Source organism: Ictidomys tridecemlineatus, chromosome 5, assembly GCF_052094955.1.
Source record: "Ictidomys tridecemlineatus isolate mIctTri1 chromosome 5, mIctTri1.hap1, whole genome shotgun sequence".
In the NCBI taxonomy this organism is placed as follows: Eukaryota; Metazoa; Chordata; class Mammalia; order Rodentia; family Sciuridae; genus Ictidomys; species Ictidomys tridecemlineatus.
Window position 1 is genome coordinate 11,088,358 of NC_135481.1, and position 17,868 is coordinate 11,106,225.

The window sequence follows — 17,868 nt, forward strand, 5'->3', positions numbered from 1 at the left end:
GATAATCCAAGCTCTGAAAGAAAGAATTGCCAACCTAGGTTGCTATATTCAAATCAAAGGAGAAATAAAATCTTCCTAAGATAAGGATAAATGAATTCATGATCACTAAGCCAGCACTATAGAAAATACTGAAAGACATTGGATTAAACAAAGAAGAATGAAGGGAAGGGAGAGAGAGTAGGAATAGTAAACACAGTAGAATGAATCAGACATAAATTTTCTATTTTCATATATGAATATATGACCTGAGAAACTCCATATCATGTACAACCTCAAAATGGGCAGTTATATTCCATGTATGTACAATATGTCAAAAAATACTGTCATATATATCTGAAAATAAAAAATAAAAAAAAATTATAAAGAAATACTACTCACAAAACTTGTTTTTAAAAACAAGTCCCAGAGCTCCTGAATGAATGAAGCTCACTAGAATATTTTAGGCTAATGAGAATTAAAACCAAAATAAATAAACTAACCAAAATGCAGGAAATAATAGACATCAATAAATCAATAAACAATACATGGACAAATGATTTAACCAGACATTTCTCAAAAAGAAGAAATACAAACAGCCAACAAATATATGAAAAAATGTTCAACATTCATAACAATCAGGGAAATGCAAACCAATACACTGAGATTTCATCTCATTCCAGTTAGAATAGCATCTTCAAGAACATAAATAATAATAATTTGTAGTGAGAATGTGGAGGGGAATGTACAATTATACACTATGAGTGGGACTGAGAATTCACACAGACACTCTTTAGAAAGCAGTATGGAGATTCCTCAAAAGAATGGAACCGCCAGATGACCCAGCTATAACACACCTTGGAATTTATCCAAAAGAACTAAAATCAGCATATTACAGTAATATATACATATCACAACATTTATAGCAGTGCAATTCACAATGGTTAAATTATGGAATCAGCTTAAATGTCCATCAACAGATGAATGGATAAAGAAAATGTGATATATATACACAATGGAATTTTATTCACCTATAAAGATAAAATTATGTCATCTGCTGGTTTAAACTGGATGGAAATAGAGAACATAATGCTAAATTTAAAAAGCAAGATTCAGAAAGCCAAAGGTTGAATGTTTTCTCTCATATGTGGAAGCTAGAGAGAGCGAAAAAATTTTTTAAAGGAATAAAAGGGATCTCACAAAAAAAGAAGGGAGAGTAGAAGAAAGGAATGAAGAGGGAAGGAAGGGAATGAGGAAGTATTATAGAACAAAATCTATCTAATTATGCTTTGTCCATGTACAATATACCACAATTAATCCTGCCTTTATATGTAACTATAGCGTACTTACTGAAATAATAATGATAACAATAATAATAAAAGGAAGATCAGTAAAACGGAGCAAGTGGATGGGGAAAGGGGTAGGAGTAGGGTAGGGGAGAGAAAGGGGAATTAGAGTGATAAAATTATATTATTATGTGCAAGTAAAAATATGGCATAATAATTCCACTATTATGTATAATTACAATGTACCAATAAAAAATGTTGAAAAAAAATGGAGTCACAAATATAGTCCCAAGGATATAGATAGCATGTGATTAATGTAACACTTTAAGTCAGAGGGAAAAAAATGGATAACCTTAATAAACAATTCTAAAAACTATGTAACCATTTGGAAAAAAATGTTAGATTCATACCTTTTTCCTTATATTAGTATAAACTGTATGCATTGCAAAGATTGAATGTTTAAAAACAAATAGATCCAGCTGCAGAAGCTGAGACAGGAGGATTGCAAGTTCAAAGCCAGCCTCAGCAAAAGCTAAGTGCTAAGCAACTCAGTGAGACCCTGTCTCTAAATAAAAATACAGAAAAGGGCTGGGGAAGTGGCTCAGTGGTTGAGTGTCCCTGAGAGTTCAATTCCCAGTACAAAAAAAAAAAAAAAAAAATCCATAAAAGTAATAGAAGAAAACATGAGTTTTTAATTAAAAAAATGTGGAGAGAGGCCTAAATATGACACAAACTGAGAAACCACAAAAGAAAATATAAATATGTTAAAGCTATGATACTGTGAAATATGTATCAGGTCTTCATTTCACTTTGCTGATATAGAACTCCTAAACTCCTGGGAATTCCCTGGGTGATAAAACCTTCTTTTTAATTTTTTTTTTTTTTGTAATTTGTTCTAACTAGCTGTACATGGTAACAGAATGCATTTTGATTCATTGTACACGAGTGGAACACAACTTTTCATTTCTCTGGTTGTACACGATGTAGAGTTGCATCACATATGCAGTCATGCATGTACCTAGGGGTAATGATGTTCATCTCATTCCACCATCTTTTCTACCTACAATGAGGCAACTCTTGGCCTCTTGGGTAGCCTCAGGATAGAAGCTGGTTGCCAAGTGAACCAACCATGTGATTAGAGGGAAACCCCCAGCCCCACCCACTAACCTGCAGATGGAAGAGGAGTGGAAAGTTGAGTTAATCACCAATGATCACTGATATAATTAATCATGCCTATGTAATGACGTCTCCATAAAAACCCGAAGACAGGGTCCCAGAAGTATGAATAGCTAAATGTGTGAAGGTTCCTGGAGGGTGGTATGTACAAAGAGAACATAGAAGTTTCACTACCCTATACACTTACCTTGCCCTATTGAATCTCTTTCACCTGGCCATTAATATGTACCCTTGAAATTTTCTCAAATAAATGTAAATTAGTGTTTTCTGAATTCTATGAGCCACTTCAAAAATTTTTAACTGAACTCAGGAAGGCGGGTGATGGGAATCCAGATTTATACCTGGTTGGTCAGAAATTCTGGAGGCCCTGATCGGTAATTCACATCTGAAGTAGGGAATAGTCTTGTGGGACTGAGCCTTCAACCTGTGAGATAGTACAGTGTCAGAACTGAACTAAATTACAGAATACCCAGCTGGTATCCATTGCAGAATTGCTTCCTTGATGTGTTCGAAAACAATCCCTATACATCTAGGGTCACAGAGGTGTTCTGTGTTGAGTAGAGGAGTAGAGAATAGGAAATACGTGATTTGGGCTTGTTGATTTTTTTCCCTTAGATCCAAGAAAACTACACAGAAAAATAAAAAATCTGGGCTGGGATTGTGGCTCAGCGGTAGAGCACTCGCCTAGCACCGGCTGGACCCAGGTTCGATTCTCAGCACCACATAAAAATAAAGGCATTGTGTTGTGTCCATCTACACCTAAAAAATAAATATTTAAAAACAAAAGATTCTCTCTCTCTCTACCCCCTTTCTCTCCTCAAAAAAAGAAAAAATCATATATAACTAAAAATCATCATAAAATAACAAATAACAGAGGGGCAGCAGATTGAGATAATAATAAATAAAATAAATAAAAGTTCTTAAAAATAAAAATTAAAAATTAAAAATTAAAATAATAAATAAAAGTTTTATTAATAAATAAAAGTTCTTAAAAAGTTAATAAAAGATTTAACAATAAAAATGAGCAAAACATATGGACAGTGCACAAAAAGGAAACACACAGAACTTCTAAACATATAAAAAAAAAATAAGTTGAACCTCACTTGCAAAAAATGTACAAGCCAAAATCTTAAGATACTTTTTATTCACTTGATTGACAAGTGTGGGAGAAATAGACATTGTCATGTATCTCAGTGATGACATAAATTGACATAATATTTTAAAGGATAATTTAACTATAGTTATGAAAATCTAAGTTGCATATACTTTTTGATTCAGCAATTTTACCTCCAGAAATCTATTTAACAGATACACTCACACGTTTACAAAAAGACATGAAGATACTCCCTGAATTATGTTTGAAGTAGCAAAAGACTGGGAGCCACCCAACAGTAAGTTATTTTAAACACAACCCATTAAGACTGCTGGTGCTTCAACCTGGATTTTTCACTTATGTCAGGGGATCATAAAGTGGCTGAAGACATTTTTATAATCATGGAAAGTCAAGAGGAAACTGAGTTACACACACTGTTAGTGGGTTTAATAGGATGTATTTTTGTGATCTGACAAGACTTTTGTGTATACTTAAGCTGTCTAGTACCAGATGGGTTCTAGGAATGCTTCTTTAGCCTACTATACTAACATGACCTAACACTGAAACAAAAAGGATATGTGACCATATTCTAAACACTGGAGGAAAAGACCACATTAACTTTCTATTCTCACAAAAAATAACTGTACAATCAAAATTAAATATAGCCAAAACAAATATTGCATAATTATCTAAAGGCATTTTTTAAATGTGCTTTTTTTTCTGGATTTTGTAATGTTCGTAGTTTTTAAAAAACTAATTTGTTGGGTTTTTTTTTCACATTCTAAATAACTACTCATTTTGGTACCTCTTTTGGTATTCGTTTTCTTATACAGGTTCTTCAAAATAGTTTTGCTCCAGATCCCACAAAAGTTGATCTGCCCCTGATGGCAATAATCTCCAAGATTGCTTATAATATTTTTCATGCTAGTTTTGCACACTTGTTTGCTGGAATACACACAGAAAACCTCTGACAGGATATAAACAAAGTTAATGGTAATGATTATTTCCATGCAGGGGGTTTGGGCCACAGAAGCAATATTTCAATATATATCCTTTTTAAAAAGTCTTCTGCAATTACCTCTTAAAATATTAAAGTAAAAATTTTTTAAAAAGTGGGGAGACATACCTACATTCGACTAGGGAAAAGTTCTATCATAATTCTTTTGCAACTAATCTATAAATTCAATAAAATTCTATTTAATACCTCAAAATAAATTTTAACAAAAATTGACAAACTGAAACTACAAGTCATCTGGAAGAAAAAAAAAGTGAAAAAAAAACTTTTAAAAGAAGAATGAAAGGAATCCTCAAAACAAAATATCAGTAATTGAAACAGTACAGCACTTATGTAGGAACAAAGTTGTTAATAAAGTTTTTAATAAAACAGCATTTAGATATCAGAACCAAAGAAATCTGGATATATAAAGATGATATTCCAAATAACTAGAGACAAAAGTGGTATCAGGAGAAGAAGCAATCCATTTGAGAAAAAATAAACTTTGATTTCTACCTATTACCACATACAAAAATAAAATCCAAATGGTTCAAAGACCAAAAAGTAAAAATACACTAGAAAAGTCTTAGAAAAAAATGGGAGACAATTTTATTAACATGGCATAGAATAGGAGGGGCCGGGGATGCAGTCTAAGATCCAGTTCCAGAAGGAAGAAACTGATATTTGACTATACTGAAATAAACATATTCTGCATGGTAAAACATGTCTTAAAATTAAAAGACTAAAAGGATGTCATGATAGATTTAGTTTGGGTTGTCAAAATTTGGAAATAACTCAAAATCCATCTATAAGTGAATGGATAAACAACTGTAATATATTCATACTGCAGAATACTTCTGAGAAAGAAAGGGGAGAAATAATATTGATATATACAACAATACAGCTGAATCTCAAGAATAAAGAGAAGCCAGACCAAAAAAAGAGGAGGGGGGGGTCATACTGTGTGATTTCATGCATATAAACTACTAGACTATGCAAACTTATATATAATGACAGAAAGCAGATTGGTGGTTACTCAAAGACAGTGGATGTGAAAGGTGGGGATTATAAGAGGCTTTACAAAAGTTTTGGGAGTGATGAATATTAATTATCTTGATTATAGTGATAGTTTTTTGGATACTTACATATAGAATATCAAGCTGTACACTTTAAATATATGCAGTATATTGTATGTGCATTATATTTCAATAAAGCTGTTTAAAAAGTGAAATATTTGATTGCATGCAATTCATGTCAAAGAACTAATATTCAGAATACATAAAAATTACACAAGTCAATCAAAAACAACTCTAAAACTGTCGAATAAGACTAAATAAAGAAAAAAGTCAATAAAAATATGAAAAAGATGTGTTTGTCAAAAAGCAAAATAAGGTATATATATTTTTCCATTCCATTTGTACAGACTATAAAGCTTGTTGTCACCATTACAGGGAGGGTGTTGAGAAACTATTTCACTACTGAAGGAAAATATAGCAAGATGTATCAATACTTAAAACATAATACTTTAGCAACAGGTGTACAAATGTATATGTACAGGATGTACAAAACAGTGTTATTTATAGTAGTGAAACACAGAAACCACTAAATATTAATTAGGGATCTAGACAAACAAATCAACGAACACTATATAGCAGTGAGTACCAAACTGTAGTCCATTTTTGTAAATAAAATTTTACTGGAATGTAGCCACACTAATTAGTTTAAGTATAGTCTAAGCTGTTTTTCTGTTACAATGACACAGCTGAACAGTTGCAACAGTGACAGCAAGACCTGTAATGCTAAAATACACATCCTTTGGTCCTTTTTTTGTGGGGAATAGTGGGTACTGGGGATTGAACTCAGGGGCACTCAGCCACTGAGCCACATCCCCAGCCCTATTTTGTATTTTATTTAGAGACAGGGTCTCACTGAGCTGCTTAGTACTTCACTATTGCTGAGGCTGGCTTTGAACTCATGATCCTCCTGTCTCAGCCTCCCAAGCTGCATCCTTTGGTCTGATAACACGTAGTGAGACCCTTGCAAAGTCTAAGAGTCACTGGAGCTACCACAACCACCATGGGGCCCTGCGGAGAGCCAGAGCTCTTAATGTGGAGCACCCCCGTGCCTATGAGGCTGGTGATGAAGTTGGGGGCCCTGGTGGTGCTGCTGCTTGGTGCTCACCCTCTTCTGCAGTCTGTACCCATCTGTATGCTGCACCAGCCCAGGCCTAACCATAAAAACTCAGCTTCAAGCCAAAAAGCCCCAAGTCTAGTAAGCTGCTTTGCAGAAGATGTCTTCTTGGCCATTTGTCTACTGAACCTGCTGCTTGACTACCATTCAAATATCCATTCACTGGATTGGACAGTGGGGTGTGGGGGAGTGGAGGGAAAGAAGAGGGAATGGGAATGGGAAAGATAGTAGAATGAATTGAATATAACTTCCCTAGAAAAATGCATGAAAAATATCTTTGATATGGGGCTAGGGATGTGGCTCAAGTGGTAGCGTGCTCGTCTGGCATGCATGCGGCCGGAATTCGATCCTCAGCACCACATACAAACAAATATGTTGTGTCCACGGAAAAAAAAACTAAAAAATAAATATTAAAATTCTCTCTCTCTTTAAAAAAAATCTTTGATATTATTATATTTATTTCTTTATTTATTTGGTGCTAGGGATTGAATCCAGGAGCTCTCAGTCACGAAGCCACATCCCCAGCCCTTTTTATTTTTTATTTTGAGACAGGGTCTCACTAAGTTGCTCAGGGCCTTACTAAGATGCTGAAGCTAGCTTTGAACTTGTGATTCCTATCTTAGCCTCCCAAGCCACTAGGGATTGTAGGGGTATGCCACCACACCCAGCTGATATTATTTTTAAGAGAGTCAATATTTGTAATCACTGACAAGAAAAAATCAAAACAAGGAATGGGAGTATATGGGGATTCTATTCTCATACTGCCCAGCTTTCATCAGAGAAATTCTATGTTTATCTATTTTAAATGTCTGGCTTCCAAGTATGATTTTGCTTGAGTTCCCTGTCTTCCCCCCTTGCACTCCCTCTAAAAAAGTTTGAAACCCACTGATAAAATCTTAACCTAAGGAATTTGTCTGGACAAAAAGACCAACACATAAAATCTTGGTTATTGTTACAATGGGGATTGGGGAAAAGACAAAATAGATATAGATTTCATTTAGCATTTTTTCCTCCCCACTAATTCTTGGAATTTACATTATTGTTTGATGCATTCAGCTTTCAGATAAACTGAGGTAACTGCTTGCTTGTATTGAGATAAAATATTCCTGTTAGGACCAGATGAAGTTGATCCCATAACTATGTGTAAACTCAGCTTACTTGAAAGTATCATCACTAAACACTCAACAGTACAGGGTGGCAGTGGGTAACTGGGGAAGAAATCTAAAATCAGTAAGATGCCTTTTCCAGATATTCTTTTCGCTAGGAGAAAATCTTGCCATTGCTCATTTTGGAGCTTCTGAATGTAATTTTTAGTAAGAAAGAAGATATTTTTACATTATAAAACTGTTCCACTTTTCTTGCTGTTCCTAATTCTATCATCCCTTTATTAAGGAAAGAGGAAGAAACTAAAGAGAATCGAAAGTTTAAGAGATTCAGTATATTTAGTATGAGAAATTTACCAACAATATGATTAAAGTTACTAAAATTCCTTCTGGCATGGCTCTCTTAATCAAAGCTGGTGAATTTGAAAACACCCTTCAAAGTAAAAGAAATATAGTTCAATAAAACTAAGATAGTAAATACTATATGGGAGTCATTCTCTTATAAGGATGGATACAACAGATTCAAGAAAGATGGTTAATAGTAATGCATAAGAGACCCAGAGTGGGATAATGAAGGAAAGCTTGTAAATCTGGGGTCAACACAGATAACCTAAGAAGTAGAATAATTCCAAGGATGACAGTCAAAATGTTCTCAGTTATTTCTAGGCTTGAAGGGGCATAATTTCACCCTCCTACTGACATAGTCTTTTTATTTATTTGGGAGATCTGCATTGTGTTTATAAGCAGCTAGCTGTTACTTCTGAAATTAAATCACCCTGAAAGGAGATGGTAACCATGGACTCATCCAACTTAAGATTATAGTGGCTCAAGTGGTATCGTGCTTGCCTGGCATGCGTGCGGCCTGGGTTCAATCCTCAGCACCACATACAAACAAAGATGTTGTGTCTGCCGAAAACTAAAAATAAATATTAAAATTCTCATATTCTCTCTCTCTCTCTCTCTCTCTCTCTCTCTCTCTCTCTCTCTCTCTCTCTCTCTCTCTCTCTCTCTCTCAAAAAAACAAAAAAGACTATAGACTTAAGACTTCTCTCTGTGCTTGGAGCTTAGAGGAAAAAATGTCCCCATGAAGGTAAGTAAACCTAGTATTGTGAAAATTTCAGGGAGAAGGCCGCATGAGGAAAATAAAATAGACTTCTTGCTAATTGAATTGAGGTAATTTTGAGAAGAAAGTCAAAGGACATGATCCAATTTACACCATAACCTTATGAAACAAATCCGATTTCTTATATGTTGCTTTGGGATCTATTTTTCCTCATTTAATATGCACAAAGTTTTTTTATCTTGCCATTTAATAGTCTTCTAAGACATGATTTTTGTTGGATGAAAAGTATTTTAAAATGTTTTAATTAGTGCATTATAGTTACAAACAGTAATGGGTTCATTTTGACACATTCATACATGCATGGCTTATAATTTGCTCCATTTCAATCTGCTATACTTCCACTTTCCCTCCCCCTATTCCTCATCCTCTACTGGTCCTCCTTCTATTCATTTACTGTTTTTTTTTTTAAACTGGTGCTTTATAAATATACATAAAGGTGGGGATGCATAATATTTTGACACACAGATAGACCATAATTTATTTAACCAATTGCCTATTGTTGGCTATTTAGGTGATCTATCATTTTTCTCCACTAAATATATATCATTGTAATGAATACTTTCATGCATAAGTCTTTGCACAGATACCTCATTATTCCATTAAAACAAATAATTAGAAATGGAATTACTGGCCAAAGGATGTGCAGGTTTTAAGGCTTTTGATAAGATCATCAAATTGTCCTTCAAAATGGCTAATCAATTTGAACAAACACTAGCAGTACATTAGAATCCCCATTTTACTAAGAGTGGTTTATTATTTTTAAACTACCCCAATATAGATAGCAGGCTGTGCCCTGCCCTGAGTTACTCCATTTGGAGTATAAGGATTAAGGCAAAATGAACAGGTATCTTGGCTGTGCAAGTAGATAATCACCAGATGCTGGGCACAAAAATTTTATGAAGAACAACCACTAGCTGCAGAGCACAGTTATAAGGCATAGACTGAAAACTTATTCATGTTAATAAAAAAATTACCACCTGTGAACTTATCAAATTATGTCAGGGGCACGCAGACACATGGATTTATCCAGAACAAAACAGAGAAAGTTAGCACGGAAACTTATCAGAAGCACCACAGATGAAAGAATGATGCAATTCCCTCACCTGAAACATACAAAAGGGCACCTAAAACTATGACACAGCATAACTAACCTGTCCCGTTATTCTGGACCACTCTGTGATGGGTGTTAAGTACCAGGAGATATAGTTCACCAGGCAGGAAGAACTTCTAACTGTTCCTGGACTTCAGCTTCTTCCCTAGGCTGTCAGGCTTTATAGCTGTATGAACTGTTTTATTAAACCCTTATCTAAGAACTTGCAGCAACTCTTTGTATCAACTCTTTGCCTTTGTTCTTTCTGCTGCCTCTTTAAACCCTGTGGCTTTCTTAACCCTTTCTTCACCCATTCTGTAACCTATGTAATAGGGAAGTATCATGTGTGATTTGAGTGTTATACATATTAGTAAGTAAGATTAGAATGAAATAAAGAACTTGCAATTTCCATGATCACAATTGCCAAGGGAAATCAAGAATACTCTGTGAAATAAAGCCAATGCCACTGATGTAGCTTGTGAATTTATTTATATTCAATCTCAGGAATACTCAGTGAAGTAAATTCAATAAAACTGATGTAGTTTGTGAATTTACTGATATTCAAAGAATTCTCCCAGAAACTTGGGAGGCTGAGGCAGGAGGATCACAAGTTCAAGGCCAGCCTTGGCAATTTAGCAAGACCCTGACTCAAAATTTAAAATAAATAAAAGGGCTGGGGATGTAACTCAGTGGTAGAGTTAGTTCAATCTCCAGCACCATAATAAATTAATTCATTCATTCTTTTACTCTGATATTGTGGAAAGGCACAGGCATATCAAGACCATGTAAATGTAAATGGTGTAGCTCACTCATGACAACCAGTAAGCAAAAAGAAAAAAAATATATTTTTAATTGATATTTCTCGTACTGTTAATGAAAGTGACTCTTTTCAGGTCGTTTGGACATTTTTATATCATTTTCATGAATTATTTAATCTTTTTTCCTTTTTCAAATGAGGAATTCATAAAATTCTAATTAATTTATAAGTACCATGTAATATATATTTGATGAAGACTCAGAAAAGTCCAAAGGCTTCAAACAAATAAATCTTAAGGTGATATAAATGCTGATATCCATGATTTGATCAGTACACATTGCATACATGTACTGAAAGCCTTCATTGACCCCCATAATAATGTACAATATTATATGTTAACTAAAAACATTAAAAAGAAGCAGTAATTATTGGACAGTTTGTCAAAGAATCTATAATTTAATTCTAACTTTTATTATTCTCACAATTACTATCTTCCTCACAGCTAACACTCAGTATACTGATTGATGATAATCATCTACCCTGTGCTGGCCAATTCATTAACTATAAGTCATAGGTGGCTATTAAGATTTGAAATGCAGACATGAATTGGGTGTCAACCTACCTTATATACAAACAGAGATATGAAAAATTGTGGTATATAGGTGTAATGAGAATTGTAATGCAAAAAAAAAGTATATGTATAAAGACACGAATTGGCGTGAAAATACTTTGTATACAAGGATATGAAAAATTGTGCTCTATATGTAATAAGAATTGTAAAGCATTCAACTGTTGTGTATTTAAAAAAATAAAATCAATTAAATTTTTTAAAAAAGACTTCAAATGTGACTAGTCCAAATTTGATTATACTCTGTAAAATACATATTGTGTTTCCAAGACATAAATTAGAAATAAAAATCTTAATAATTTTATATTGATTGCAAACTGAAATAATATTTTAGATATAATGGATGAAATATAATATATTGTTAAAATTTTAGAAAAAGAGAATGAGTCTAGTGTTTCTAGCACAGGTAAATACATAAGCAAAGACACCACTGAAAGACAGAAAATCAGAAGAGAAAGATTCTGAAGGAAAAGTGTTAAATTCAATTTTGGATATGTGAAGTTTGAGATACCTATGGTCAATAGGAATGTCTGAAGCTCAGCAAAGAATATAGTCTGGGAACCTATGGGTTATTTTTACATGAGTCATACACGAAATCATGATCTAATAGTGTGAAGACTGTTAGAATGAAGACAGACCTTTGTAGAACACCAATATTTCAATGAGCAAGCAGAATAAAAGATTCCCATGAAGAAAAAATTAACTGGACAGAGAAATAAAAGGAAAAACATCAAACAATGTTATCCACTCAAACCAGTGGAGCATCTCATAGAGGTGGAATTAAAGATGAAGGGATTCAATGCACAGAGACTTGAATTGGGATAGCAAATAAAGGTAAGAGGGTTTTAAGCAGCAGAGATGGAGGAAAGTTCATTTTTAATGGTTTCAGGTTTGGTTCTATTTTTGCAGTATTGGGGATTGAACTCAGGGTCTCCTGGCATTGTGACACAAGTGCTCTACCACTGAAATACACCTCCCAGGCCTTGGCTTCATTATTTTTTGGAAAAATTAAAAAATCATGTTGCCTTATGAAAGGCCTTAAAAAGTCAAAAATTAGAATAAAATTGATCAAGCACTGTTTATGAACATTTATGACATGAAAATGAGGATTACGACCTCAATTATTTAAGTAAGGGTAATGTTCCAACTGCCTCTGGGAAAACCTTTCAGAAGATTTTTTTAAATCCCAATTTCTTATTTTTTTTCCTTAAAATCTCAGTTACTTATACACTGAAAGTCAATGAAAAACAAAGTACAAAGAAAAACATAAATAAAAAAATAACCATAAACAAATCACTCCAGCTTCCATATTTAGCAATTTCATTACAAAGTTTTACTCATTCATTCAACAATTATTTGTTACTAGTATATGATGAAAATGATTGATAAAGACCCCAGTCTAGTAGAAGGAACATGCATACTAACTAATAAGTAAAAGGTACTACTGGTAAAGAGTCATTTTAAGATACTAATTATGTGGCTGAGGATGAAGAAACTTTTGTTTTGGTTAACAAAATCTTGGGTGGGGAAGCGGTTAGGTAAACTGACCTTGAAGGCCTATTGGGAAAATGTAGATGAGGGTGAGAGAACACTGTTGTCAAAGAGTATAGTACACTGGAAAACCTACATGCAGTTTAGTGAAGATAACTGCTATTCATCCCAGATTTATACAGAAAGTGCCAGGAATTTGCTTAATCCTTTTAAGAACCCATTTAACTGGTTAAAAAAAAAACTAAACTAAAACACAGGTTAAGTTAAATAATCTGGCCAAGTTCATATAGCTCAGTATCCAGAGTTTAAATTGGCCTCCAGGCACACTGGGTAGATACTGCTCTTAACCACTACTCTGTGGTGACTCCCTAGTAAACAACTTTTTCAACATTGACTATGGAGGTTCTGAATGTATATATATGTTATAAGGAATTTGCTTTTTATCCTGAAGCCAAAAGTGTGGAGAGTTCAATGAAAGGCAGGTGGATGTTATGATTGATTATCATAAAGAAGACTGGGAGAAAAAAAAGGAAACCAATGTCTTAATGTGGCTAGAAATGAGTAGAAAAAAGACGATGAAGTTTAAAATGTTATAAATTAGTTAGAAGTAAAGACAATGTCAAAAGGGCAGCCAATTTAGAATTTATCAATTTTTTCCATAAAAACATGAATGGAAATTTTTCTTTTTGGATGGAGGATGGGAGATGTAGATCACAGACTAATACAACTATATTAATAGAAAAGGAAAAATTCCTGCTTTAAAAAAAAAGACGAAACAATTCATCACCCATTTTAACTGTTATCAACAATCTGAGATGACAGGAAATACACAACAGGCTAATTCACGTCACAGCATGTGCAGAAATCCCAGGAGTTAATGATAAGATAATACATTTGAAATATTTAACAGATGAAGAATGAACTTATAACCTTTTCTGCATTAACACTCACTATGGCATTTCCTGGAACTATAACTTCTTAAAAAAATAACAGAAGTCAGACAGTATATTTATATATCTCCAATTATTTCTCATAAACTACTTTCCCTATTGGGGGTAGTGGCGGAGGGGACCTTTCAGTTATGGGATAGGCTCAAAACAAAATTTTCCAAATATGTTTTTAACATAATGAATTCTCTCTTTGAAAAAATGGAGAGAAGGCCTTACATGGCATATATGAAGAGCAGAGCTTGAGCTGTACAGATTTCACTTCAGAAAGTATAGAAAGAAAACATTAGTACACCAGAAGTCTGGCTGTACATTCAGTCATAACTGTCCTTCTCCAAGAGTAATCACTGTCCTGACTTCTAAGAATATACATAAGTTTTTGAACTTTATAAAACAAACTTATATAGTATGTATTCTTGTATCTGGCTTCTTTCTTTCAAGGGTGTTTGTGAGATTTACTCTTGTCAAATGTAGTAGCTGTCTGTCAACTTTCATTGCAAATAATATGCCACTGTATGACTGGAATATTGTTTACTCATTTGATGTTTGAATTTTGAGGGGACATTTAAATTAGTCCCAGTTTTGATTTACTGTGAATACAGCTGATTAAGGACTTTATTTAGTGTTTTTAATGTATATACTGATAAATATAGAAATACTCGTTTCATGAGATATTTTTGTATGCAACTTTAACAGATTCTACAAAACAGTAATTTAAAGTGATTATATCAGTGTATACTACTTTCAGCAATTCATTAGAGATCCCCATGTTTCTCTTCCTAACTAACATCTAATATTATTGGTCTTTTTAGTGGAGAATAATGATATTGCATGGTTTTTATTTGCATTTCTCTAAAGACTAATGATAAAACCACTTTTTAAAATATTTAGTAGTTACCTGGAGATGTTCTGTGAGGTAACTACCCCAGTCTTTCGTCCACTTTTTATTAGTCTTTGTTTACCTTACTAGCCTGCAGAAGTTCAAGATTATATCTGGAGTTACAAATCTTTCTGTTAAGGACCAGAGAGTAAATACTTAAGGCTTAGTAAGCCAAAGGGTCTCTATTCAATTCTCTGTGTTACAACATGAAAGTGTCCTTATCTAATACATAAATGATTGTAGTGTGTTTCAATAAAACTTTATTTATGAACAATAAAATCTGAGTCTCATAAAATTTTCATGTATCACAACATGCTCATGTATCACAATATGTTATTCTTCTGGTATTTTTCAACCATTTAAAAATGTTTAAGAACTACTTTTAGCTTATAGTCTACACAAAAAAAAAGCAGTCAGAAAGATATGATCCATTAAACTGTAAGTTGCCAACCACTGACGCAGATAAAGACCTTTGCCAAATTGTGTAAGTCTTGCCGGAGGTTAATCAATGTTGCTATTCTTTACATAGACTCAACTTTGGCTTTGCTGACATTGTATTAATTCTTTTTTAATTTCATTAACTTTTGCTCTTGTCATTATCTTTTATTCTATTTTCCCAAATATTTGAATCTCCTAGTGACTACTGGGAGGAGGAATGTATGTACTCTACATCCATGTCTGAAACCCACAAAATGTACCAAGATAAACAAACTTTCATGTAAAATAGAAACTAAGGGGTGGCTAACAACTCCTAAATACAAATTGCAGTGTATTCTACCAAATGCAATATAATCTGGGACAAGTTGATAAAAGATAATACAAGATAGCCTGTATCTTTATATATTCAAGCAGTGATGGATTTCTCTAAAATTAATGAAGAAGATCCTAAGAATTTCTGAAATGATGCTCAGACAAATCATAGGAGAGAGAGCAAATATTCTTTTAAGGGTAATTTCCACATAGTGGAATGACAGGAGAGATGAAAATAAGAAACTATAAGTATGTGTCATTATTTTCCCTGACTGCTAAATCAAAGAACATATAAGGGGGAAGACAAGTATATAAGAGAAAGAAAAGAACTACTAACTATTCTTGCAGCAATGATCAGCATTAGCTGAACAGACCAAAATAAAACATCAAATCATCAAACCAAATTACACAGAAAAGTACTTTGCATTCTGTTTTAGTGAGCTTTTTTTGTCATTGTGACCAAAACATCAAACGAGCAATTTAGAGGAGAAAAAGTTTATTTGGGGTTCATGGTTTTAGAGGTCTCAGGCCAAAGACAGCCAACTCCACTGCTCTGGGCCCAAGATGAGGGAGCACATTATGGGGGAAGGGCCCCAAGGAGGAAAGCAGATAAGAGAGAGGTCAAGGGAAGAGACAAGGGACTACAGGGAAGATGCACCTTCTAAGATACACCCCCAGTGACCAATCTCCTCCAGCCATGCTCTACCTGTCTATAGTTACCACCCAGTCAATCCATTTAAATTCGTATGGACTGATAGGTCATAGCTTTCATAATTCAATCACTTTACCTCTGAATATTCCTGCATTAACAGGAGCTTTGGGGGACACCTCATGTACAAAGTATGACACGCTCTTTCCTATACAATCTATTTACCCAAAGGAAGGGAGTGGGAATGCTGAAGAGAGACATGTTCTGGATCAGAGAACAGATGCCTTGTGAAAAAGTATACTGAGACAAGAAAAGCAAACAAAACCTTCCAGATGCCCCAGATCACACTGTCCTTCCTTATACTATTACCATTACAATAAAAAAAAAAATCAATAATTAGCTTTGAGTTCTTATATTCTAGTCACTATTTTGGGAATTTTTCAAGGAGTAGTTCTTAATAATCAATGAGGTAGGTATTCTTATTATCTCCACTTTACAGATGTGGGAAATGAAGTTCAGATAGATTAGGTAAATCTATTAATATAGTTATTAGGAAATACAAGACCCAGAATTTGATCTCAAGGATACAGGTCTAAAAGTTGGGATTTTTTAAAAATTAGTATGGACTGATAGTTAGACATAATACCTTTATTTATTTATTTATTTTTATGTGGTGCTAAGGATCAAACCTAGGGTCTTACACGTGCTAGGTGAGCGCTCTTCAGCTGAGCCACAACCCCAACCCTAAAAGTTGGAATTTTAACTCTGATGCTGTATTGCTTCTTCCACAACTATTTTAATGTTAAAACAAGTAGCAGACACAGGATATTTTTATTTATGCGGTAAATATTTACATACCTTGCACTGTAAGCTCTGCTTGAGCTTCAATTGTTTCATTTCCATTATCAGCTATACAAAAATAAGTCCCAGCATCATCCTCAGTGATATCACTGATTTCCAGACTACCACCTGCCAGCAAGACCAATCTTTCAGAGCTGCATAAAAAAACAAGGATACATTTTAGTATGAGGGAAATAATACCTAAGAAACTCTGCATATAAAATAGGAAAAACACTTAGGAGAAAACAGTATTATTATAAATATGGTCACAAATTTAAACTACCATAAAATTATTAGAATTTAATTCCAATTTGTCTTGCTCACAATTTTATATGCATAAACATCATAAATACAAATCAAATGTTACATTGAATTATTTCTGACACTTCTAGGTATCAAAGGAATATCACTTTTATTCCACTTCACCATCCTGCCTCCCAACTCCAGCCAGTATTTTAGAAATTATTTAATTCTGAAGTTTGGAATCAATCTGAGATTGACCACCAGTTACGCCATGATAGCAGATAAGAATAAAGAAAAGAAAAGAAAGACTACATAATGTCAGATCAGAAATAGTAAATACTGGGATGACAGTACCCACTGAAAATTTCCTACCGTGGCTTGGATAGAAAAGGAGAGGGAAGGTGGGAAGAAAAAGACATTACAGCTGCTAGAGAGTAGGTCTGGTATTGTGTACAAATCAGCCATCATCACGCCATTACCAACAAGGATATTTGTTGGTAATGACCAAGAAAAACTAAATCCTGTAACATCAAGGAAGAAATTACAAGTCAATTGTTTCATCAAATTTTTATAAAGACCATGTGTGTAACTAAAAAGAATAAAAATTTTAAAAAATTTATAAAGTAAATTTGTAAACTAAATCAAACCTACA

General features: G+C 33.8%; 1 protein-coding gene across 13 annotated transcripts in view; it reads right to left on the reverse strand.

Annotated features, from left to right (window-relative positions):
* The window catches only part of Neo1 (neogenin 1), a 227,141-nt gene that overhangs the window by 115,475 nt on the left and 93,798 nt on the right, over nt 1-17,868 (reverse strand). For all 13 annotated transcript variants that reach the window (XM_078049332.1, XM_078049330.1, XM_078049328.1 and 10 more), the window contains exon 5: nt 16,992-17,128. In XM_078049332.1, coding sequence (XP_077905458.1) covers nt 16,992-17,128 — 137 coding nt within the window. The remainder of the gene's footprint in view (nt 1-16,991; nt 17,129-17,868) is intronic.